Here is a 26337-nt window from a genome sequence, read left to right as displayed (position 1 = left end):
CTGGCAAACTATTGATAATCGCAACATTCGATATTTTCGATATTATTATTAAGACAGTATTGATACTATCGTTTATCGATAGTATCGATGCTATCGTTAATTTCCCATCACCTATATTTCAAATAAAAATGAGAAGGAGATCGACTCATATAGAATCAATATCAATGCACAGACCGAATAAACCCAATTTAAAAAAGAAAATTATGAGAGAAATCCTTGTACAAAATTTTAGGTCAATGGGATGAAAACAGCGCCCTCTATAGGCTCAATGTACTTTCTGTGTCGGATCACTTATTTTAGTTCTATTTTTCAAAAAAATTACATTGCCGGTAGTAGCGATAGTAAAAATACCAAACGATCTTTAGACAAAAAATAAAATATGGACATTTTGCCAGCTCTAGCGGTAACGCATCGACTTCTGGTGTCTTGTTGTTGTTCATTACCCAGATTGCTGCTATATTGCCCTTATACAAACATGCGGGTATAAATTCTATATCTTCGACAGGAATTGGTTTCCTCATGGCCGCCTATCGGATACCAGCAACAATGTTCTTTCCATATCCTACAAGGAAAAAAATGTTCATGAAAACTTTTTCAATTAAAAATTTTATTGAAAATAAAAAAGAATTCAATAAAAAGAAGTCAAAGCCTGCTTAGTTCGACGGCGACGAATCTTATATATCTTGAATATAGTGTCAAAAAACAAAAGATTTGTTTTTTTAAATGCATACCCTCTTCTTTTTGATTCCAATAAGCGAAATACGAAATATTATGACGATCGTGATTAGACCAATACTTACTTACACCTCAGTAGTTTGGAGAAAAAGTGCAACATAAGGACCATACAACAGGTTTAGAGAACATGATGTCTTGGCATAGACGTAGCGATGAGGACCACGCCCACTAGGGCACTGAAGACTATTCTAGATATCCGATCCGTTGACATACAGATTAAGTGTGAGGCGGCCACTGCGGCAATGAGACTTAAGGCGATGGGAGAATGGATTGAGGATAGGAACAGCTCATACCATCGCGGTATAATCGAGGTGATGATAGGAAACCTGAAAGGAAGGGAAGAGATTTCCGATCGGATACCTGAGGAGACACTTAAGGTCGAGTGCGGGGCACTGCTGCCATCGGCACCGTCTTAGATTGATGGAACCCCAGTATTGCCATCTGGAAAATCATGTTGGGGGTTTACATTGAGAACCCAGGGACTGAGATCTGTTTTTGACTGCCTGATCATAATACGGTCTGCTGGCGGAGATCCGGGCGATCACGGAATCCGTGAAGTGGTGTGGTATAAACATTTTCCTGTATTTGTAATCTAAACATCTATGCCTCTGGGCGCATCTTGGCTTCAAAAATTTTTGTACAATATTGCAAATAGTTATACTCAGAGAAATTTATTAGTAAAATAATCAAAAAAATTGATGTAACAATCGCAAGTCAGCTGGAAATGGGATTGCAGTAATGCTAAAACGGCAGAGATTTTCATTTTTATGAATATATTCTACTCTACTCCCAAAACCCATTGAGATAGTATGTTGTACTTATACCACAGTAACCACGCTCGACAACCATTTCTATTAGCTGTACTTTTCCCAATGCAAGTGTTTTTGTGTAATGACAGATTATTTGTATACACAGATTACACTACTCCCATGGTATACACATGATTCTGTGCATCTGTTGGAAGTTGTATTGATGGCCTCGAACGCTAGACAACGACAAACGCTCTCGCTGTTGTTCTGTGTGCTTGCGTGAGCATGGTAAATGTGGTATTTATATCATAGAGGCTTTTTCGCAAAAAAATCGGTATAAGTAGAGATGGGTTTCTACCGGGTAAATACCCAACGCTTCGGTACTTATTGGGTAAATACCCAATGAATACCTTTTTTGGGTATTTATAAATTTGCAGATATCTAGGGTATAAAATGATGATATTTGGCACATTAAGTTCTGGTAATTCCCTATTAATTCTGTGAAGTGCGGTTCAGATCGGACTATATTTGGATAAAGCTGCCTTGTAGACCAACCACTCGATTTCCGATATAGGGTATTGAGGCCATAAAATATCCATTTATTACCCGATTTGGATAAAATTTTGCAAAGCGAGTTCCTGTACCCCTTTAAACCTTTTTGTTGAATATCGTCCAGATCGGACCATATTTGGATATAGCTGCCATATAGACAGATCTCCCAATATAGAGTATTATATAGAATATTGTGTAGAATAGTTGGTCCACATTCCCTATATGACCCCATCTGGACGATAATCAGCAAAAAGGTTTAGAGGGGTGCCAAAAAGCACTGTTTAAAATTTCATAAAAACAGACATTTCATAAAAATCGGATGAAAACTCTTCGTTTATGGGTTCAATACTCTATTTGGGTAGATCGGTCTATAAAGCAGCTATATCCAAATATGGTCCGATCTGGACGATATTCAACAAAGAGTTTTAAAGGGGGAACCAGAACTCGCTTTGCCAAATTTCATTGAAATAGGATGAAAAATGCTCCTTTTATAGGCTCATTACACAATATCGGGCGATCGGAATATATGGCAGCTATATCCAAATATGGTCCGATCTGTATCACATGTGACAGGAATAGGTAGGGGTCTACCAGAACACACTGCGCCAAAATTTTATCCAAATCGGGTAATAAATGGATATGGAACACACTGTGCCAAATTTCATCAAATTCAGTTAATAAATGTATCTTTTATGGCCTAAATACCCTATATCGGGTGATCAAGTGGTCGGTCTAAGGGCAGCTATATCCAAATATAGTCCGATCTGAACCGCACTTCACAGAAATGAATAGGGGTTTACCAGAACTCACTGTGCCAATTTTTCATCGAAACCGGATGAAAAATTATCAATTTGTTGCCTCATGACTTTAAGTCCGGAGATCGGCCTATATAGCGGCTATATATAATTAAAATCCGATTTTATGAGATTATTAGGTCAGGTTTATATACAAAGATTACGAAATCATCAAAAATTGTTTGGATTTTTTTTTACCCATGATATCTGCAAAATTATAAATACCCAGCTTTTGGGTATAAATGGGTAAATACCTGGGTATTTACCCAATTTACCGGGTAAATACCTTTTGGGTATTTACCCAATTTACCGGGTAAACACCTTTTGGGTATTTACCCAATTTACCGGGTAAACACCTTTTGGGTATTTACCCATCGCCTATCTCTAGATATAAGTACAACATACCAACGTGCGGCCCTTGAGGCCTTCATAACTAATGTAGCTGATGAGTATTTCTTAACCAAATAACGAAACGCGTCCCATAGTGGTTGGGTGTGTGTTGCGATTTTTGGATTTCCTTTTCTATTTGCAAAGAAAAATTTCCGATCGTTGAGCTCGTCTAGAAAGAGAAACAAACATAATAAGTTTTAACTTGTTTTTTTTTTTTGAAAAAGGTGAGATTTTAATCACTTTTTAATTAAAAAAAATTTTAGATTATTTTCAATCTCAATTAAATTTTTAATTGAAAAATTTTCCAGGAATTTCTTTCCGTGTTAAAGAAGGTGAGCATTCTTTAATGCACAATTTTGAAACAGGAATTTTCAAAAATCTTTTTTTTAAAATAATACAATGTTAATTTCTTTAATTGGAACAATTAAACATGAAATACATATTTCAAAAAAAAATTCAATCACTTTTTTTAATTGGATCTATAATAAAATTAATTGAAAATTCATGCGATACCTCTCCTTCGCTTGTGTTACTTCTGATTGCGGGCTTGCTATGTATGCCATATTCTGTTACTCAAAACTGTTACTTGGTCTGTTACTGCCACTGCATCACCCACTCAGTACAAACTAAAACCATTTAATTTCATTTTCCCTTGATAAAAACATTAAAACCCTTTAATAGACCCATTCGCATGTACTACCCCCTCTAATGTCTGTAAGCCTGTGTGTGTTTGTTGACGTATTTGATTATTTTTCATTGCATTTATTACGAAAGGTTGGCAAAAATGATGCAACAACGTTTGGCACCACGTGAATAAGCCGAGCACAGCCCCAGGTTCGTGTTACACAAATTCTAGGGTTGCCATTGCCCTCGTAGTGGGTACACGTGACTGACTGTGGCCATTACACAGCGGATAACTTGTTGATTCGCGTTAATAAATTCCAAGCGTTATTATTGTTATTATTATTATCATAGTCGTCCAAAGTGAATAACAAATCACAAATGCTGAAGTTCGATCTGTTTACCACTGCAGTGGTCACGTTTATGGACTGGTACTTGTGCAGTACAGATTTTTTACCAGCCCTCTTCTGAATCTGTAATGTTCCCTTTAAGCTTTGAACCAAAAGGGGCGACAGCAATTAGTTGAGACTATTTATTAGAAATCGATACAAAAAAATGTGACTTAACTTAAAACCACTGTCTGGCACATTATGAAAAAAAAAAAAACGCCTGTGCACATAATAAAGTATATAACATTGCCAGTTTCGCATTGCTCTGTGTGTAGGGTTAAGGGATTTTTTGCAACTTTTAGAGGGGATTTCCGCAAGTGATTAAGAGGTCGTTTTGGTAAAACCATTCTATAATTCCAACCACAAACGATTAGTAAGATAGAAAAATGTAAGTTTTCGTTGGACGCATTGGTGTTATCGCTCTGCCTACATAAATATGTAGAGCGATAACAAAAGAAACATGGTGAATATTTTGTTTTGAAAAGATCTAAAACTTGAACCGCATAAGACCCAAATGTGATGTGGTTGTCGTATAAACCAACGATCTAACTTATGGCCTGCAGGACCAAACTCTTTTTTTTATTTTTATGTTACGATCAACAAATTACCTTACAACCTTAATCGGATAAGAACATTGTTTTTGTTGTTGTAGCAGTTTGTTGTACACTGAGGCGGCGGTCTTTATCGATGTAGGACTCCTTCGGGTCAATCCGGTACGTACAACCGGCTGGATTGGGATAGAACATTAAATCTTTTTATTAAAAAAAATTTTCTTTAGAGACAATTTTATGGAATTTCTTTATAGAAAATTTAGGCGAATATTTTAATGAAGGAAACATTTTTTTATAAATTTTTTTTGTAAAATTAGTTTTTAAGAAAATTTTATAAAATAAATTAGAAAGAAAATTTTATAATTTTTTTTTTAATTTCTTTCAAAGGAGATTCGAAAATATCTTTTTAAATTTCTTTGAAGAAAATGAAAAAAAATTTTAAAAAATTTTGAAAAATTTTTAAAAGAAAATTTGATCAATTTAAAAAAAAAAAAAAAAAATTTTAGAGACAATTTTGCAATTTTTTTTTTATTTAGAATAAATCCCGAATTTTTTTTTTCATTTATAGTAAATTCATAGAATTTTGTGTAAACAATTTTAAAGAATTTTTCCCTTTCTTTTTTTTCCTTAAATAAGTTTTTTAAGATAATTTTATAAAATTAGAAAGAAAATTTTATAAAATTAGAAAGAAAATTTTATAATTTTTTGGAATTTTTTTCAAAGGATATTTAAAAATATTTTTTTAAATTTCTTTGAAGAAAATTAAAAAAAATTTAAATTTTCTAAAATTTTTGATAAATTTTTAAAAAAAAAAAATTTTTAGAGACAATTTTGCAAAATTTTTTTTATTTAGAATAAATCTCGAAATTTTTTTTCATTTATAGTAAATTCATACAATTTTGTGGAAACAATTTTAAAGAATTTTTTCCTTTCTTTTTTTTCCTTAAATAAGTTTTTTAAGAAAATTTTATAAAATTAGAAAGAAAGTTTTATAAAATTAGAAAGAAAATTTTATAAAATTAGAAAGAAAATTTTATAAAATTAGAAAGAAAATTTTATAAAATTAGAAAGAAAATTTTTTCAAAGGAGATTTAAAAATATTTTTTTAAATTTCTTTGAAGAAAATTGAAAAAAATTTAAATTTTCTAAAATTTTTGATAAATTTTTTAAAAAAATTTTGAAAAATTTTTAAAAATATATTTGATAAATTTAAAAAAAAAAAAAAAATTTTGTACATTTTTTTTATTTAGAATAAATGCCGAAATTTTTTTTCATTTATAGTAAGTTCATAGAATTTTTTGGAAACAATTTTAAAGAATTTTTTTCCTAAAATTAGTTTTTTAAGAAAATTTTATAAAATAAATTAGAAAGAAAATTTTATAATTTTTTTTTCAAAGGAGATTCAAAAATATCTTTTTTAAATTTCTTTGAAGAAAATTAAAAAAAATTTTAAATATTCTAAAATTTTTGATAAATTTTGAAAAAATTTTTAAAAAAAATTTGATACATTTTTTAAAAAAAAAATTTAATAAATTTTTTAAAAAAAAATTTGATAAATTTTTAAAAAAAAATTTAGAAAAAATTTTGTAAAATTTTTTTTAATTTAGAATAAATCCCGAAATGTTTTTTTTGTTAGACTAAATTTCATAGAAATTCTTGGAAACAATTTTAAAGAATTTTTTTTCCTAAAATTAGTTTTTTAAGGAAATTTTATAAAATAAATTAGAAAGAAAATTTTATAATTTTTTTTTTGAATTTTTTCAAAGGAGATTCGATAACATCTTTTTAAATTTCTTTGAAGAAAATTAAAAAAACAATTTAAATTTTCTAAAATTTTTGATAAATTTTTTTAAAAAATTTGTAAAATTTGATAAATTTTTTAAAAAAAATTTTTAGAGAAAATTTTGTAAAATTTTTTTTAGAGAAAATTTTGTAAAATTTTTTTTTATTTAATTTTGTATTTTAATTTTGTGGAAAAAAATTTAAAGAATTTTTTCATATAATTTTTTTCCTAAAATTAGTTTTGTAAGAAAATTTTATAAAATAAATTAGAAAGAAAATTTTATAATATTTTTTTTTTCAAAGGAGATTCAAAAATATCTTTTCAAATTTCTTTGAAGAAAATTAAAAAAAATTTAAAAAGTTTTAAAGTTTTGATAAATTTTATAAAAAAAATTTGAAAAATTTTTTAAAAAAAAATTAAAAAATTTTTAAAAAAAAATTTGATAAATTTTTAAAAAAAAAAATGTAAGAGAAAATTTTTGTAATTTTTTTTTTTATTTGGAATAAATCCCGAAGTTTTTTTTTTCAGTTAGACTACATTTCATAGAATTTTTTGGAAACAATTTTAAAGATTTTTTTCCTAAAATTAGTTTTTTGAGAAAATTTTATAAAATAAATTAGAAAGAAAATTTTATAATTTTTTTTTCAAAGGATATTGAAAAATTTCTTTCTTAAATTACTTTGAAGAAAATTAAAAAAAAATTAAAAAGTTTTAAATTTTTGATAAATTTTATAAAAAAAATTTTAAAATTTTTTTAAAAAAAATTTTAAAAAATTTTTAAAAAATATTTGAAAAAATTTTTAAAAAATATTTGATAAATTTTTTAAAAAAAAATTTTAGAGAAAATTTTTGTAAAATTTGTTTTTTAATTGGAATAATTCGCGAATTTTTTTTTCAGTTAGACTAAATTTCATAGAATTTTATGGAAACAATTTTAAAGAATTTTTTTCTTTAGAGAAAATGTCATGGAAATTGTTAAGTCAGTTTATTAGGTACATTTTTATACCCATCACCACAGCATAGCGGGTATTTTCATTTAGTCATTTGGTTTGCAACACATCGAAACATCCATTACCGATCCCACAAAGTAAGTTCATTTCGGATCGCCGCAAAAGTCTAAGACGGTTTAACGATGTCCATGTGTCTGTATGTTCGTCTTTTGTAATCAGTGTTGGCACTCAAGAAAATTATTTCCTACCAAAATTTAAGAAAAATCCTACCAAATATGTTTTTATACCCACCATCTGAGACTAGGCCATTTTGCCATTCTATTTTAAACACATCAAATTATAAATTTTCACCACTACAAACTATCTAGTGTCGTCGTTATTCATAAAGGATTTAGCCATGTCCGTCAGACTGTTTGTTGAAATCACTGTATAGCCCTATGTTCATCGTTCAATGATAGCCTATATCTTGAAGTAGCACCCTTTATACCCGTTTGTTTGACCCGATTTCAATGAACAACCCCGCCGAGTTTGGAAAAAGCTCCAGATTTAAATGTTTACGCCCAGAATTTTTTTTTACATTTTTACAACCAATTTGCTTCGTTACAGTGAGTTGCATCTACCCCTCAACATCTTTGGGTGCGGCTGCCACATAGGCCTATTTTCCGATTGAAGGCTCAATGCCGCATTTCCTACCCACAATTTGAAAGAAATTTGAAGGAGATCCCTCATCCCGGACGGGATAGCTGTAAGCACCAATGAAGTTCGATCTGTGTGGTGTTCAGTGCCGTCACGAGAAGTTTAGCTGCAAGTCACCCGGCGCGTCCACAGGTTGGGGATAGTGGAATGCTCCATACGAAGTAGCTGCAACGGCAGTTACGGACAATCAGCAATATCGAGAAGAGAGTCTCAGTGAGAGGCCGGCGGCACCAGTTCTTGCACAAATACTGAGTGCCTTTGATGCTCGATATGACAAGGCGGGTTATTGGTGCCTTTAAATAACCAATGGCCACCCTGTTTGTGCGGCGATCGACCCTTGCTCCCCCACAAGAGCTTGACGAGGATCGCCACCACCACATGAAAATGTGGCTACAAAAACAACAGTCAACATCAGAACTTACGCCCTTTTTACCAAAAGTTAAAACATTGAGACCCCTTGTAGTATTTGGTCTCACGACATCCATGGTTTTGTACTGCACTCCCCTGTGATTTTTATCAGTAATTAACTTGGAAAAACCAACCAAAAATTGAGGTCAGCCAAGAGAATAAAAACCTAACAATTTTGGTAGGAAACTACCAAAAACGGCAGCACTGGCTGTAATCACTCTACAGCCTTCAAAATTTAATATTGAACTGAAATTCGACACATTCTGCACCAAAACGTACCATATTTGGATATAGCTGCTATATAGACCGATCTGCCGAACAAGGGTCTGAGCCCATAAAAGCTTAATTTTTTTATCCGATTTCACTGAAAGCCCATAAAAGCTGCATTTATTGCCCGATTTCGCTGAAATTTTAAACAGTGTTGTTTAAAGCTTCCCGCTTAAACAATGAGTGTAGTGAAGAAAAGATATGTTCACCCATAAATCTACGCCTCCTCCCCGCCATCGTCGTTACCCCTTGATGGCCCCGAATCCAGCACAATCTGACAGTAGCCCCAAACGTCCGAAATTTTCTTGCATCTCCCGACATGCCCAAATTTCAGATCACCCGACCTAGAAGGGTGTTATAAAGAAACGTGGCTTCACCGATGAAACTCAAAAGCAGGCTGTGAGCACGCGAAAATACTATACAGATGTCACGGTCATTGGAATTATAATGGGACCCAGTACATCTGACGCTGCTGTAGTGGAACCACTATGTAGTAGCAGTCGCCCTTTGAGTTCCTCCTAATGGGAATGGAGTTGCATGAAGATTCTATATTGAAACGGTTGCTCTACTAGTTAGTCTGCAACCCACCTCCGCTCTATCGGGAATGGAATTGTGGTTATAACATTTCCACAAACGCATCCTTCTTAGCTCTGTTTCGAATAGGGGCTTTAATAGGTTGAAAATTCAGCATTGGTTTAAAATCTCTGTGCGATGTAAACTTCAGCGATCCCTTGAAGCCAATCGATGGATGATATCGAATTCTCTGATAAAGCCCTTTTATTAACAGCTTGCCAACACACCACTGTCCCATATGTCAGCACATCATATACATATAAGACAGCTGTCGGTGGCTCTATGCAAACTCTTCACTTTCTACCCAACATCTTGCTGCAGGTGTAGTAGGCGCTCTGTGTCTTAAAGACTTTTTTCTCTGTATATCTTTTTCAGTAGAATTTCGAATCGAGGAAGGCTTAGATTTTTTCTCGTCTTCGATAGTAACAGAGAGGCCTCACGCTCTGCGTAATCTGGATTCGACCTCAACCAATTGCTCATAGTCCAACATTCTAATCGATGCAAGAAATTTGGCTCGGTTTGGCAGCACGAAATCGCCCGCCGAGAAAACACTCTTTGCCAACTTCGAGTTGACTATGCTGCTATACTCGTATATCACAGTATTCATCCATTTGGAAGATATTAGGGTGAAGCCCCTAAGGGCATAGGAAAAACCTATAGAAGCACACGGGCAGTGTAAACAACATTGTGTGGTTTAGTTCGAGTTTATTCAGCTGATGTGCAAGGTTTTGGTTCGCGTGATGATTCGAAAGCCTCTCATTGGTTTTCATATTTGCTCACTAGGGCCCAATGAAAAATGAAAATCTGTTTTCACTACGAAATGTTCATTTGGGGTCCTATTTTCCAGTCGCCTTATATCTTGGAATGAGCTTGAAACCCAAAACAAATATTATGTTCGCATATTTCTTAAAATTTTCATTTTTTTTAATGTAATTTCAATTTGTTAATAATAGGCATGCCAATTTGTTTTTTTTTTTCTTTTGCGCTACATGACAAAAATCTTCAAAAACAAAAGAAAAAAATTGTCTTTTTTATACTTAGTTGGCCAACATTGAATGCTTTGATTAACCAAGACTCATTAGGGGGCATGTAGTGTGCAACTCGGGTCCAATCAAACTGCCCCACTACTTTTGTCGTGTCTTCCATGCATGCTGGTAAGGCTAAACGTGATTTTCTCGATGAAACAGTTGATGAGTTATTACAATGAATGTGTGCTTGATTACAAAAAGCCCCAGAGAGAGTTTTGGGGGAGAGTGAAAGAGAGAGGTGAAATGCCAGGTGTGCTGTTGTGTGTATGAGTGTGCCTTCAAACTACAATACTTGGCGATATTTGTTTTTGACCCAATGACGCAAACTCAAGAATGGTTTACATTCGTGACTTGTTTGTCTTTTAGAAAATTCTTCTTGCGCTTGGTTGTGAAGCTGCTCGCCAAGTTTCAATTTCTCAATGCTTGGCTATAGTTGTCACTGTCAGTTAGTCGGACAGTCGTGCATGTTTATGCTGTTATTGTTGCTGTTGCTGGTGGTGTTGGTGGTGGTGATCATGATCATTTTATTAATGTTGATTATTATCATGACTTTCTTTTTGAGGCTTAGAACTCCATGCAGTGTCTCTAGTGTGTGTGTGTATGAGTGTATGTTTGTATGCCGTTGTTGTTTTCTTGTAGTTATTCTGTATTTGGGTTAAATTGTTTTGAGGCAAATAAAAGAAACGAAACAACAAAAGAAAACATCATAAATTCACTATTAGCCCACTTTTCCCTCAATACTCTCGATGGCAATGTTAAAGTTATGCTCGACTCCATTTACTATGCGGCCAACTCCGCGCCACACCATTTGCAATTGTTGTTGCCTATGAGAAGGTAGAAAGAAAGAAAAGAGAAGAAATAAATGAAGTGTGTACATGTGTACACTGTTTTGTGGGGTTCTTGTAATTGTTTCGAAATGCCTTGATTTCTATTTCAACTTCATCATGTACCTTGTACTCGTACACTGCAAGCACACACATTCTCTGGCTCTCACTCATTTACCTTTACTCATTGCAGATGCGTGACCCACCAAAGCTTATTTATGTGAGATTTTTTTAAGTTAATTTTTGTTTTCAAATTATCGACTTTTTTCCTATAACGACTCTTCATAGTCTGTGAAGATTGAAATGGAAAAAATTAATATATTCACCAAAGGTCATTGGCATTATATTAAATTATTTTATAGCATGGCATTTCACACAAAAACATATAAACAAACAAAGTAATCTAAAACCTTTTTATATAATATTTGTATTAAATTATAAATTAGTCAATCTGTGTGTGCATGTGTATGTGTTCTGGGGTGATGTGTGAATAACTGATAACAATTTTGAATTTTAAACATATGGTGCACCTTCCATCTCTTAGTCGTAATGATGATGGTCAAAGACTTTTAAGCGGGAAATTTTTTTAAAAATAGAAACAAAAGGATTTATTGGATGTGATTCAGTCAAGTAAGGAGAAGACTATTGTAATTGAAGGGTTTAACAGTTTCATTTTGCATAAGCTTTATTTTCGAAACACGCCTTGTCTAGGGATGGACCATCAGAGGAAGACTAAGGCAAAATTTCAACTGAAGAATAGTAGTATGCTTGTTTTTCGACAAATTTAGGAAACTGATTTTAACGAAAAAAAAACTTGCTGATTATCCCACTTTTAACATATATTTATTTTCATGCTACTACCGCCATCTATATGCTAGGTTGGCTACTCTTGGGTAAGCTCTGGTATATTCTAACCTCCTACGTCAATGTCATGTATGGTATAACTTTGCTCATATAAAAAGGAGTTATATAAGATTCTAAAAATTTAATTAGTATTATTTTGCTATTTTTGTTTATCGAATAAATCATATTTTCACATTAACTATAAATAAATTAAATATAAATTGTCAGGAATTTAAAAAGAAAAATAACAAATTCTCATAGTATTCATAAATTAACTGAAATTTCAACCAATTCTTCATTTTCTAGAAACAATAAGCTATTTTTGTTAAAATCTGGATGATTTAATTAAAAATTTACCTCATATAAGAGTACAGAGAAAACTCTATCCATAAATAAAATAAAATAATATGAAAAAAGAATTTAAAACTATATAAGAAAAAATAAAAAAGTAAATAAAGAACAAAATACCCTAAACAAAACAAAATAAAATACAAAAATGCAAAATGTTATTATACAATTTTATTTAACCTCTCATTATAAAATACCTCAATAAACAGTCGCTGTCGGCAGTTTTTGCTGTATTTCTTCAAAGGTGGTGATTACACCATAAAATTAGTACGTCGCACGCCTTGCTTTTTCTTATAAACCGCAGAATTAGAAAGACGGTACCTACTAACCACAACACTTTTAGTTTTAATTTTTATTTAGCAACGCAAATTATGTACATATGTAGTATGTATGCGGATCAGAAAACTTATATTCGTATCGGGAAAATTTCTCATATGATTTTCGTTCACAATGAACAAATAAAACACACAAAAAAATCTTAAAAACAAAAACTTTACTTTGAAATTGAAAAGTAAACTTAAATCACATATTCTATTCCTATAGTTACTAATAGGAATAGAATATGTGATTTACGTTTACTTTTCAACAATATACCTATGTATTAAATACCCAATTATATTTTTTTGTTATTATTATTGATCTGCATAATTTTTCCAAATTAATTGCAACATTTATTAACCTAATACAGAATTTGGCAAGCCTGACCCGTAGTCAAACATTCAAGTAAACAAAACACACCACAAATTGACTTATCGTCATTAAGTTTAGTTTAGACGAAAAAATACCAAGAAATAAGAATAATAAATTATACCACCATCCATCTATCCATTTGTGCCAAACACACAGAACATTTAGGAAAAAGGCGCTGAAGAGAGAGAGAGAGAAGGCAATAAAGGCTTAGTCACAAACCCCAACACAAGCTATAGAATAGCAGTCAAGTCTAATCAAACACACACTCACACACACCAGCCAACAGACTCACATGGTGGTACGTTACAAGTGATTACTCAACAACCGTCTCTGCAATGTGATCGCTGACCGACGTTGTTTTGTTGTTGTTTTCGTTGTGAATCTTTCTTTATTCAATGAATGACACACAGCCCCCCTTTAGACAACAACCCATGCATTCGCCAACACCACTCAACACCGCGCTCTCTCTCTCACTATCTCTCTCATACACTCATACTTTTGCTGTTTTGGCATGCAGATGAAGTACTTGGTAATCAGACCAACGGTTGTTCTCAAACAAAGAAATTCATATAGTCAATAAAGTTTGCCATGGTGTGTATGTGCCTGTGTGATGTCTTCCAACTCAAGCCGCACAAAATTTCACTTTTACCGAAAATGTGGGTTGCAACCATTCGGTTTGATGTGAATCGTGGCGTTGTGGTATAATAACAGCCAGCGGCTAAATAAGAGAAGAAAGACGAAAGCTGATATTTTGAAATCTAGAAAAAACGATAACAGCAAAAAAAAAAAAAAAGGCACACAACGAAAGAACTGTGTGTGTCACATTGGTTTTGGAAAATAGCATTTCAAAAATATTTGACTTTTTGAAAAACGCAAACTATTTAAAAAATTATTTTCTTTAATTAAAAATAAGTAAAAATTAATAAGCATATAACCACAGATGAAGAACTTTTTCATTTAATTAAAGGTTCTAAATTATAATACATATATTTATTTTTAATTTGCTATTTACAATTTCAAAATAGAAAAACAAACATATAAAACAATTGTTTAAGTCCTAATGATATAAAATAGTCAACAAATTTGTTCAAACTTTTATGTTTACAAAAAATTTTTATTTACAAAAAACAATTTATAACTTACAAAAATAAAAATTTTAGAAATACAAAAAAATTAAAAATTTTTAAAAAAAAAAAGTTACAAATGTATATATAAAAATTAAAAAAAGTTAAAAAAACTTGTTAAACTGTAATACAAATTAAAATATAAAATTTATTAAATTATTGTTATCGTTGTAACAGTGTTTTGCACACGGAGGCGGCAGCCCTTGCCGATGAAGGACTTTATCGGGTCAATCCGATACGTACAATCGACTGCCATGTGATTAATTTTAATGCGCATTTTTATCTTAGGAGTTTTTAAACAATAATTTTTTTTTAAATAAAATAATAGTCTATCGCCAAATAATTATACTATTGCAATTTTTTTTAAGTTAAAGAACCATTAAGACGGCCCAAGACAACCACTCGAAATCTTAGTCCAAAAATTTTTAACAACAATTTAGTTGTTTTTTCCCCAAAACTAGTCCCAGTATGTGTTGAAAAAGAAAAGTTACAAGTACATATTTTATAGCTATTTCCCATTTAACACAAGCTAGAATTGTTTCAAAGACAACTCAATTTTCGGTTATTTCCTAATCATTCAACGTTAATGGACAAAGAAAACTAAATCGCCGTTGCTACATTTTCTTATTATGTGAATTTTCCCATTTATTAATCGTGCAGTTTTCCTAAAACCACTGTCACTTGTGGGCTTACCAACAACCATCACCGCCACTACATTTCTCCTATTTGTTTGCCTTAGTAAATGTGTTTATAGGTGTTGCGGATGTTGTTATTGTTACTGTTGTTGTTGTTGTTATAGAATTTATTTAATTTTTTGTTTACGACGCTTTGTTGCTGTTTTCTTTTTATTCATTGACCTACAGAAGAACACACAAAAAAATAGCCATACCAACAGCAAATAACAGAGAACCAATGGTAGGTTGGTTCTTCTACAACATGTTGTCATCAAACATCTCAGACTTTCTCGCCGGCAATTGGGGAAGAGAAGTCAACAGCGATGTATTCGTGGTTGTTGTTCGTATACACATGTATGCACGTTCGTTCGGTATGATATGACTGGGCAGCGCTGTCGACGATATAGGGGGCAGCAATAACGTCATTGCACACACAAATATGTACGTGTTGCTGCAACGTGACCACAGCCAGACGGCAAGAACTCAAACAGTATTGGCCAAAGTGAAAGAGCTGATGCTGAGAAAGCTTTTCTATTCAATCAATTGCTGACTGTCTAACGGTACGGTTGTGTTAAAAACCTAACAACGGAAGAAAAATCGCCAGCATTCGTCGTAGACGTGATATACAATTTTGATAGAATCCAAAATAAAACTAAGAAAAGTAGAAAAAAAAAACAAGAAATCACAACATTCTAGTTTCTCGCCTTTTAAGTGAGCGGTAAAATAACAACAACAAAAGAAAATAGCTACACAAATATAATAGAGAATTAAACACCGTATATGGACTACTAAATGGACTATTGCAATCACCAGCCTATCTAGAAGAATTAGCACAGAATTCATGAGCCACAACAGATTTGCAATTCTCGGAATCGATTTGTTTTGTATGTGGATTTGAGTTGTTCAGAACCCGAAAGAAAGGTGGTAGTGCAATAAATGCCTAAAACGCAAATTTCATATGTAGAAGAGCAAAAAAATAAAAATTAAACCAAAATTCCTAATAAAAATATGGAATCATGCAAAAACAAAGTGATGAGTGTTTACAGAAAAAAAGATGTTTACCTCAACGCAAATAATTATTAACATTTAACACTACAAAAACAAAGTGTGAAACAGTAGACAAAAATTTTTAAAAAAAAAAACAAAAAATATTTCTCACATTCAAAACACATTTGAGTGCAGCAAACTGTCAAAAAAAAAAACAACAATAACAGCAGTCTGAGCAGCAGCGTAAATTTAGAATTATTTTTTAAAGTGCAAAGAACTTTAGAAAATGTGACTGTTTTGTGAGCACATTTCAAACAACAACAAAAACAAACACAGACAAGAAAACAAAATACATATATAAAACAATTCATAAGTACGTGTGGCTGTTCGAAAAACAAAGAACCCCCCCAGCCGAAAAAAATGCGCAATTAATTGAAAAGGCAAAAAATTTTTTTTAAAAATTTGTGTGTTAATAAAAGTTTTCAAAAAAACGGAAAAAACATTACATTTCAAAAGAAAAGAAGAACAACAAATAAATACTGCAGTCATATCAATTTTAAAATGTCGATTGTCTGCACTTTGGAACAAAAAGTGAATTTATTTAAAGGTCCTGTGGCTACCAAAAATTTACTTATTCTGAAAAACAATCTCAACAGCAGCAGTGTTAACAATCACAACAACAGCAACAATAATCCCTCACCACAAGCTACCACAACAGCTTTGCCGGCCTCTGGCAAATTATTAACGGATATTAAAAATTCTTCATCGGCCAATATTGGCCTAAAAGACAAAAGTACGTACGAAAGCCTTGAAATATTCAATGATTTATAAAAAAATTAACAACAATAACCTCAAAGAGAGGATGTTTGGCAGGTGCAAGGGGGTTGGTGTATGGGAATGACTGGCCTGCCTACCAACAGCCTTGAATGTCACCATAACAATACAATCCTCCTCCTTTCCGCTCTCTCTCTCTCTCTCTCACGTTCTCAAAATTTACACACTACTCACCATCTTGATGTTGAGTTAGGACAGGGGCACTCTCATACTCACACCCAGGTTCTCTCCCTAGCTTGTCATATGTTTTTTTGGTTTGTTTTTCAACTTGTTGAACGATTTTCTTTTATTGTTTTACTTTCTTGAAGTGTAGTGATAAGGAGGCTTTGTGTTTATGATTTTGTTGTTGTTGTTAACTGCAACAAGTTAACTACAAGTATATGATGCATTATTTACAATAGTTTTACAACTACATGCACATATTTTACAATGTTGTTGTGCTATGCCTCTCCATTACGATAACAATGACATTTTTTTACTAAATTTTTTAATAACACTCTCGTAGAGTGTTATAAAGATATCAGAATAAAAGGAGTGAATAGCTTTTTTAATTTTTATTATTTAAAAAAATATTTATTAAATTAGTAATATTATATACGGTATAATTTTTTAGACAAAGAAAAAAAAAAAATCAAATGAAAAGGTAGGCCAGATGGTAGATATCTAACAAAAATTTAGATAATTTTTGAAAATATTTTTTTTAACAAAAAAAAAATGTAGATAAATATTTCATAAATTTTTATTCGTTTCTCAGTCGAATTGAATGGAAAAAAAATCTATAACTTTTAAAGAAATGGTTAAAACACTACTAAAAATTCGAGAAATTTGTAGAGGAAACCATAAGCTCTCCGTGTGAGATACGTGTCATCAAAGTTAACCACTTATCGCATTTCGAACCTTCTGGAATCTACATAGATCTTTTGAACTACTGCAGTACTTTACATGAAACTTTTTGAAAAAGAAAGTGGTTGTCAAGAATACAATTAAACTTTCAATATAATATAATTTAAAATTATCACAACTTCACTTTTAATATTTTAAATCAGATATCAATAAAAGTACCTTCCGGCTGAATATTATCCGTGTTATCTAAGAAGTATGCCATTTCGCATATATAGTGAGTGATGGAATATTATTAAAAAATTTGTTTCTCTTTATTTTTTTGGGAAAAGTTTACTAATCTCTCGTTTGTGTGTTGCAATTGCTTGATCATTAAACTCAACTAAAAACGCAAAGATATAAAGCAGATGTTCTTCCATAAATTTTTCTGAATAATCCTTGAGTAAAATTTTTGAAAATTTATTATTTTTTCCTACATTTTTTTTTTTAATATTTTTTTCTTTTTTTAATTTAATTTGAACTTTGTTTTCAGTTAAGCGATATAAGCTTAAGTGCAAACGAAATTTTAAGCCAACCTACTAATTATGTATGAAATAACTTGAGTTGAAAAAGAGCAATGAGGAGTAGAACTCTTTAAAGGTCAGAGATCATCATCAGCAATATATCAAAATACGTTTTTGCAAGTTTTTTTTCTTAACGACGCGAGTTTTACCAAGTCCTGATAGATTGCCATAGAACTTACTTTTCTAAAACAAAACAAAGAAATTTTGGGCTTTAACATTTTTTTAGTTTAGCGAATTTAATTGCATTGAATAACCCCATAAAATTAATAGTTCTTTCCATCAAGCTTCTTAATTCCACTAAGGAACAGGGGCAAACTTTTCACATATCAATAAGTGCAGTCCGATTCAAGTTTTAAGCTCAATTATAAGGGCCTCCTTTTCATAGCCGAGTTCGAACGGCGTGCCCCAGTGCGACACCTCTTAGGGGAGAAGTTTCTACATGGCATAGTACCACACAAATATTGCCAGCATTAGAAGGGGAAAACCACCGCTGAAAAATTTTTCTGATGGTCTCTCCAGGATTCGAAACCAGGCGTTCAGCGTCATAGGCGGAGATGCTAACCTCTGCGCAACGGTGGCCTCCAAATATCATCCAAATCATTTCAAAACTTGGTATAGCTCCCATATAAACCAAACATTTTTTTAAATATTTTAAACTGTTACTTAACGATGTTAAATTACTTTCAAATTTTTCCAAATGCAGCCCTTAAAGACCTAAACAATATTCCTCGGCGTATCAGTAGTAATATTATCCAACACACTATATAGCTAAAATGTGAGAATTACAAGAAATCTTAATGGAAAAATTTATATAAATGTTCAACAGGGGGAAACATGTAGCCCAAATGCGACAATAGGTAACCCCATTTAAAAAAATTTTAAATGCCCATTCATGTGTCTTCTGGTTTTGACCATTCCTTTCTAGTCCATTCCATTTTTTTGTTAAACAGTGCTATTGCCATAAAAGAAAAAAATCACTTCCCATGATACTTGGAAAAAACGATTTTTATATGGTGTTTTAATATGGATTGGGGTATCCCCCAAAACTTTCAGTTCATGACATCATGGATTTAAGGGGAAAACCAGACCAATGCAGATAAGATGAAAGAATAAATCAGAAAAAATATTATTCTAGAGACTGCATTGCAACTTTCAAAATATGAATCATTGGAATGGGTCATAAATCCAGTTGAAGAAATGAAAGAAAGTTCGAAAAAATGCCATTATTCACCAAAAAAAGCATACATTATTCAAATTAATTTGTTAAATAGAAAAATACCACTTTGTCTAGTTGCATTTCTTTGAAAACGTCCTTCCTGTGAAGTCCCACATTATATTTACGTTAAAGTATTCCAAAATCGCAATAACAACTGACCTCTGCTCATATCAGCACCAGCAGCAGCAGCACAAAGTACCTAAGTGCGTATTAGCTATTTCATTCACGAAAACATTGAGTATACGCACCCCCAAACACCTCTTGGTAAAGTAAACAAACAAGGCATTTTTGTTGGTATTACGTATTCGCACCATGGTACCTCATCAAGCCAGCAGCACACATTCACATATTCACACTACACACACGCAGCCATGCTTTTGAGTTAAGTGGCTTAATTCAACGAATTCAACAACCAGTCTGTTAGTTAATCATCTCTCTAGCTGGAAATAAATTTCAGAAATTTCTGTGGTTTGGTAGACCGTAATAATAGGTAGCAATGAACTGTAATTTCTGCCCAGAGAGCATTGCACTGCAGTTTTCTAGGAATTTATCACAACAAGAGACATTTTCTTTTCACCCACACCATAATGACAAATGTCAGGGCAATATTTTAAGAAATTACTTTCCAAACAAACATCAAATACTGATTTTATTTTCTTTTTTCTGTTATTAATTTTAGCTTCAACCCCTGGACAACAAGACTTTAAAAGTCGTTTGGCCGTCAACGAATTTGTGCGCCAAACTACTGTAGCAGCACCCACAGCTGAGCTTATACAATTACATCAGCAACATCAACAACAGCAACACCAACAACATCAGTTATTGTTAACGGCCGCCGCAAATATGCCCGAAGTCCTACAGGCAGCTGCCGCCAATAGTCTTGGCAACGCCTCTGCAAAGTATCACAGCAATCCCAGTGCATCACTGGTGACGCCGGCCACCGCAGCAGCCATGGCCGCGGTACGCATGTCAAACATGTCACCCACGCTCTCCATGAATGGCAGTTCCAATGAGGCCACAAATGGTAAGAAATTGAAACTTTTTTTTTTCCAAACAAAATAGAAGACTTATTTTCTTTCTTTCTCCCTCTCTCTCTCTTATAGTGCACAGCCTGTCCATGTACAATGGCCCCGTCAGCCCCCAGTCCAGCGATTCGGGTCACAGCATGTCCGATATGCAACATGGCAATTACATGAATTACAATCCCGATTTCACCGGCATGACCAAGCAACAAGTGAATGCCGCCAAGGAACTCTTCTCGCAACGCAAACAAAGGGAATTCACTCCCGATTGCAAGAAGGACGACAGCTATTGGGATAGACGCAGACGCAACAATGAGGCAGCCAAACGCAGTCGCGAGAAAAGACGCTACAACGATATGGTCTTGGAGCAACGTGTGGTGGAATTGACCAAGGAGAATCATGTGCTAAAGGCCCAACTGGATGCCATCAAGGACAAATTCAATATCTCGGGGGAAAACCTAGTGAGTGTGGAGCAAATATTGGCCTCTCTGCCCACCAGTGAACAGGTATTGAGCACCACCAAAAGATCCAAGATATCCACACCCACAAACACGTTCAATGGCAATGGCAACAATACAAGCAATGGTCTGCACTATGGTTCCTCGGGCACTAATTTGCCGCAACAAAAGTCCCCAGTTGAGGTACTCTCCGGCTCCAATAATGACAAAACGAGTGTTATAAAGCCCCCCAATGGAACGGGGGTGCCCAGCTCTTTGCCTGCTATTCATTTGCCAACAGCCAATAACACAGCGAGCCAGCAAACGCTGCAGCCCAATAACCTGCAAAGCAGCCAGGCTCTCTATGCACCTCCTGTATCGGCAGCTACAGCGGCGGCGGTGGCGGCTGCTGCTGCCTATGTGCCTGCGAGTTTAAATGACAATACACCTTCCCATCACCAGCACCATCAACATCAACAACACCACCTTCAGCACCATCAACACCCACATCATGCTGCTGTAGTGGCTGCTGCAGCCACCACCACCACCGCCAATGTAGCCCCCAACTCCATAAACACACAACCGCCTAATGCCACAAATCTGCAGAATCTGCATGTGCTGCAGGCCCTTAACAGGGGCTGTGACTTTGAGAACATACGCAAGGTGGTGGCAGCTGCAGCCGGAGTGGCAGGCGGTGCCGAATTACCGTCCAGCGTCAGTGGCCTGTATGCCAGTCCCCCCTCAGCGGCAGCGGCGGCGGCTCTTTATGCCGGAGCCTCGCAACATGTCAATCCTTTGTACACAAAATTCAACAAGGAGGAGCATGCCTATATACCAGCCATGGAGGGATCCATTGTCAGTTCCTCGGCCGCCGATTCCGTCAGCTCAACTTCGCCACGAGGCACCGCAAGTGTCTTGAATTTGTCAAGGCGGGCCAGCACTCCCACAGCCTATGAGCATATGCTGTCCTCGACCACCTCCTCATCAAGGCTATCTTCGTCCATGTCATCGGCCTCCTCGTCGGGGGCAGTATCCGGTGATGATGATCACGAGGCTGACAATGAAATGGCCGAAGAGGCCAGTGAACACAATCTCGCCAGTACCACCACCAGCCCCCACAGCAATGACTCCAACAATTGCTTGCCCCTGAAGCTGCGACACAAATCGCATTTGGGCGATAAGGATGCTGCGGCCACCGCCTTGCTGGCCCTGCAGCACATCAAACAGGAGCCCATAAGCAATAGGGCCTCACCCCCAGCCTGGGCTGACAACTCGGGCGACAATTCCAGCGATGAGCGCGATTCCGGAATCTCCATACCCAGCCCCGAATGGACTGCCCAATTTCAGCGCAATGTTTTGGTGCCTGGCAAGGACTCGTGCACCGCCAACGCTGTGGTGACGGTCACCCCCTCGGAGAGAGAGCATATTTTGAAATCGCAATTGGCACGCCTGGAGTCAGAGGTGGCCACCATCAAAAATGATTTGTACAGTCGATCAAAGTGTTGTACATAGAGCAAACAGAGAGCGACCGAATGGGAGAGCAGACATTTTTTTTAAGAGCGTAGACTGATTTCCACATTGGAAGTCTTTTAAAAGTCTGCGCCAGGATTTTCTGTTTATTTCTTTTGGTTTTCGATTTTCAAGGAGAGAGAGGATAGACAATAATTAGACATGTTATGCTAGCGATAGAACTATGAAACACAACACAAAGCAGATTGTTAAGAGAATGCAAGATTGTGGAAACTTTAACTTTTTATTCTATTTGTTATATACACATATGCTGCTTTAAGGCTTTGTTAATATCTAAAGCATAACTGATAGAGAGTCCGCGGAAGGTTAGCTTGCCCAGCCTTCCACTGCAGACTCCAGATCTCAATGTTTACGAAGAGATGAAGGCAAACTTGATTTCAAATTTTGTAGATCACTTAAAAACAAAACAAAAAATGGTATTACCAACATTTCATAAAAATAATTTTTATTTATTTGTTAATAAATGTTGTTGTGAGCATGGATTTTAAATTAAAAATTAATGGGAATTCCATTACCGAAAATGGCACATTCCCTACTTATACGGATAGACACATATTTACAAAAAAAAACAAAATTTTTAAAAATTATTGAAAAACAAAAATTAATGTATTACTATATGTTGTAAACTATAATGACTATTGATTTTACATATAATTTATAAACAAACAACATTGTGGTTCTCGCTTAATCAACAGCGTAAACACTTTTGATAGACACTGTAAACTTTTGTGTTATGGCGTGATGTTTTCTAATTATTTATTTCATTTTTATTAATGCATTAGCTGCAGCAACCACTGGCATTTTGCGGTTGCTTTTTGATGTTTTTAAAAAAAGAAAAAAATATTCCTATCTTGTTAAAAGAGAAATTAAAACAAACATATTTTTTCAAAAACTTTTTTTTAAGGAATGGAAAATGTTTATCCTTACAAATAATAATAAGATTCTCATGCAAATATAAAAAACAAATTTAATTTAAAACATATATATAAAACAAAAATCAAACTCTTATAGTGTATAGAATATACAAAAAAAAAAAAGAAAATAAAGTTTCCTTATTTAGTTATATGTAAATATAGAAAATAAAATACATCATTAAAAAAAAAAACTTAAAATTTTATAAAACAAAAACAAAACACACTTTACTCTTAAAACGTTTCAAAGTTAGTGGCGAGTATAATTTTTTAATATTCGTTTATTTTTAAAGGTCTACCAACACACATAAACAGTTAACTGTTAAGCTTGTTAAGTATGAAAAGAGAAAATTAAAACAAAAATAGTTCTTCTACCCACGCCCCCTCAGTCCATCATCATCATAATGTAAGAAGTTCCTCCTCAATTATCTAAAACCCTGTTTTTTTTTGTAGAATTTTTGTGAAAAGTATCTTCTTTTCAGAGTTATATTAATGTTGATTGATGTTGCCCGAGGACATACATAGTATTCTTTTTCCTTTCATTTTCATATAAATGTTTATAGATGTTAGAAACACACACACACACACAAACAAAAATAAAAAGAAAATATTTTTTGATTGCAAATGACTGAAATTGCATTTTAGTATTCATTTGCGATATATTGTATGTAATTTAGTTTGTAGTTCTTTAAACAAAAAAACAAAAGAAACCAAGATGGATGACAGAAAGTTTTAAATGTTATATTTATACCTATATATATATATATATATATATATATATACATACTATATATAATCAGCAATGTTTTCATTAAAAAAATTATTTAAAAAACTCTTAAACATGAATTGTTTTCTTTTTGGCGGGATCATTATTTGAGGTGTAAATTTCCAAGACAACATATTTACTTAAGTCAAGAGAGAGATAGAGAGAGAGAGAGAAATGAGACTAAACCGTTATAGACAAATTGTATACATATAAAGAATGTGAAGTTCGCACCTAGACCGGTTGGTGGCGCTTGTGAATATAGATAAATGAGAGTTATCTAAGACCAGGCCGCAAGCAGAATTCAGGGGCATAATTCTCGCATCCGTTATCGAGCGAGATTTTCTTCGAGTGTTAAATCCGCTCCGTATATACAATTTGGATGATGACTTGCAAATTGCAAATGCAAAAAAATGCCAATTTTGCCCATGAACATTCCACTAAGGAACAGGGGCAAACTTCTCACATATCAATGAGAGCAGTCCGATTCAAATTTTAAGCTCAATGATAAGGGGCCTCCTTTTTATAGTCGAGTCCGAACCTCTTTGGAGAGAAGTTTAACAAGACATAGTACCCAAAAAATGTTGCCAACAATAGGAGGGGAAAACCACCGTTGAAAATTTTTATCTGTTTACCTGCGTTCAGCGTCATAGGGGGACATGCTAACCTCTACGCTACGGTGGCCTCCCTTAGATTATGGCTTACGAAAGTAAATTGTCAAAAAATTCTCGATTTCAGAGAAGAAAACAAGTCAAAAGTCGTTAAGTTCGGCCGGGCCAACTTTGGATACCCACCAACTCGGGCATATATGTAAACAAAATCCGCTGAAAAATACATACCTTATTCCCCATAGAAGCTATATGAACCGATTTGGACTAACTAGTCATTGTTCAATTGTGTATAACAAAATATTGGTCTTTTTAGTAGCTATGTCTAAAAATAAACCAATCTGAATCATATACGACACGGATGTCGAAAAGCCTACTATAAGTCACTGTGTCAAATTTCAGTGAAATCGGATTATAAATGCGCCTTTTATGGGGCCAAAACCGTAAATCGAGAGATCGGTCTATATGTCAGCTATATCCAAATCTGGACCGATCTGGGCCAAATTGAAGAAGAATGTCGAGGGGCTTAACTTAACTCACTGTCCCAAATTTCGGCGACATCGCACAATAAATACGCCTTTTATGGGCCCAAAACCTTAAATCGAGAGATCGGTCTATATGGCAGCTATATCCAAATCTAGACCGATTTGGGCCAAGTTGCAAAAAATGTCGAAGGGCCAACATAACTCATTGTCCCAAATTTCAGCAAAATCAGATAATAAATGCGCCTTTTAAGGGCCCAAAACCTTACATCGAGAGATCAGTCTATATGACAGCCATATCCAAAACTGGTCCGATATGATCCATATTGCAGAAGTATGTCAAGGGGCTGAACTTAACTCGCTGTCCCAAATTTCGGCGACATCCGACAATAAATGCGCCTTTTATGGGCCCAAATCCTTAAATCGAGAGATTGGTCTATATGGCAACTATATCCAAATCTGAACCGATCAGCGCTAAATTAAAGAAAAATTTCGAAGGGCCTAAGGCAACTCACTATCCCCAATTTCGGCGACATCGGACAATGAATGCGCTTTTTATGGGTCCAAAACCTTAATCGAGAGATCGGTCTATATGACAGCTATACCCAAATCTGGACCGATCTGGACCAAATTCAAGAAAAATGTTGAAGGGCCTAACACAACTCACTGTCCCAAATTTCAGCAAAATCAGATAATAAATATGGCTTTTATGGGCCTAAGACCCTAAATCGGCGGATCGGTCTATATGGCAACTGTATCCAAATCTGGACCGATCTGGGCCAAATTGAAGAAGGAAGTCGAAGGACCTAATACAACTCACTGTCCCAAATGTTAGCAAAATCGGATAGTAAATGTGGATTTTATTGGCCTAAGACCCTAAATCGGCGGGTCGGTCTATATGGGAGATATATCAAGATATAGTCCGATATAGCCCATCTTCGAACTTAACCCGCTTATGGACAAACAAAAATATATGCAAAGTTTCAGCTTAATATTTCTATTTTTAAGGACTGTAGCGTGATTTCAACAGACAGACGGACGAACACGAATGTCGTGGTTAACGCGTGTTTAAGATGCCTGCCATCACGGCCCAAACTTGTGAGGCCCGAGGGTGAATACAATGCGTCTACCAATGCCCCCATATGTGGTAACCCA

The 26337-nt window shown here is 34.2% G+C and overlaps 1 protein-coding gene across 2 annotated transcripts in view; it reads left to right on the top strand.

The window, feature by feature from the left end:
- LOC106080811 (rho GTPase-activating protein gacU) overlaps positions 1-24074 on the top strand; it is a 110528-nt gene extending 86454 nt beyond the window's left edge. Inside the window, exons 1-3 of one of the 2 annotated variants that reach the window (XM_013242376.2) lie at positions 15502-16769; positions 20109-20453; positions 20533-24074. In XM_013242376.2, coding sequence (XP_013097830.2) covers positions 16538-16769; positions 20109-20453; positions 20533-22400 — 2445 coding nt within the window. In that variant the 5' untranslated portion in view covers positions 15502-16537 and the 3' untranslated portion in view covers positions 22401-24074. Of the gene's footprint in view, positions 1-15501; positions 16770-20108; positions 20454-20532 lie in introns of those variants that run through there. The other variant, XM_059364543.1, reaches the window with a different exon arrangement.
- The last annotated feature ends 2263 nt before the right edge of the window (positions 24075-26337 follow it).

Source organism: Stomoxys calcitrans, chromosome 3, assembly GCF_963082655.1.
Source record: "Stomoxys calcitrans chromosome 3, idStoCalc2.1, whole genome shotgun sequence".
NCBI lineage: Eukaryota > Metazoa > Arthropoda > Insecta > Diptera > Muscidae > Stomoxys > Stomoxys calcitrans.
This window is presented reverse-complemented; position numbering and strand designations above follow the sequence as displayed.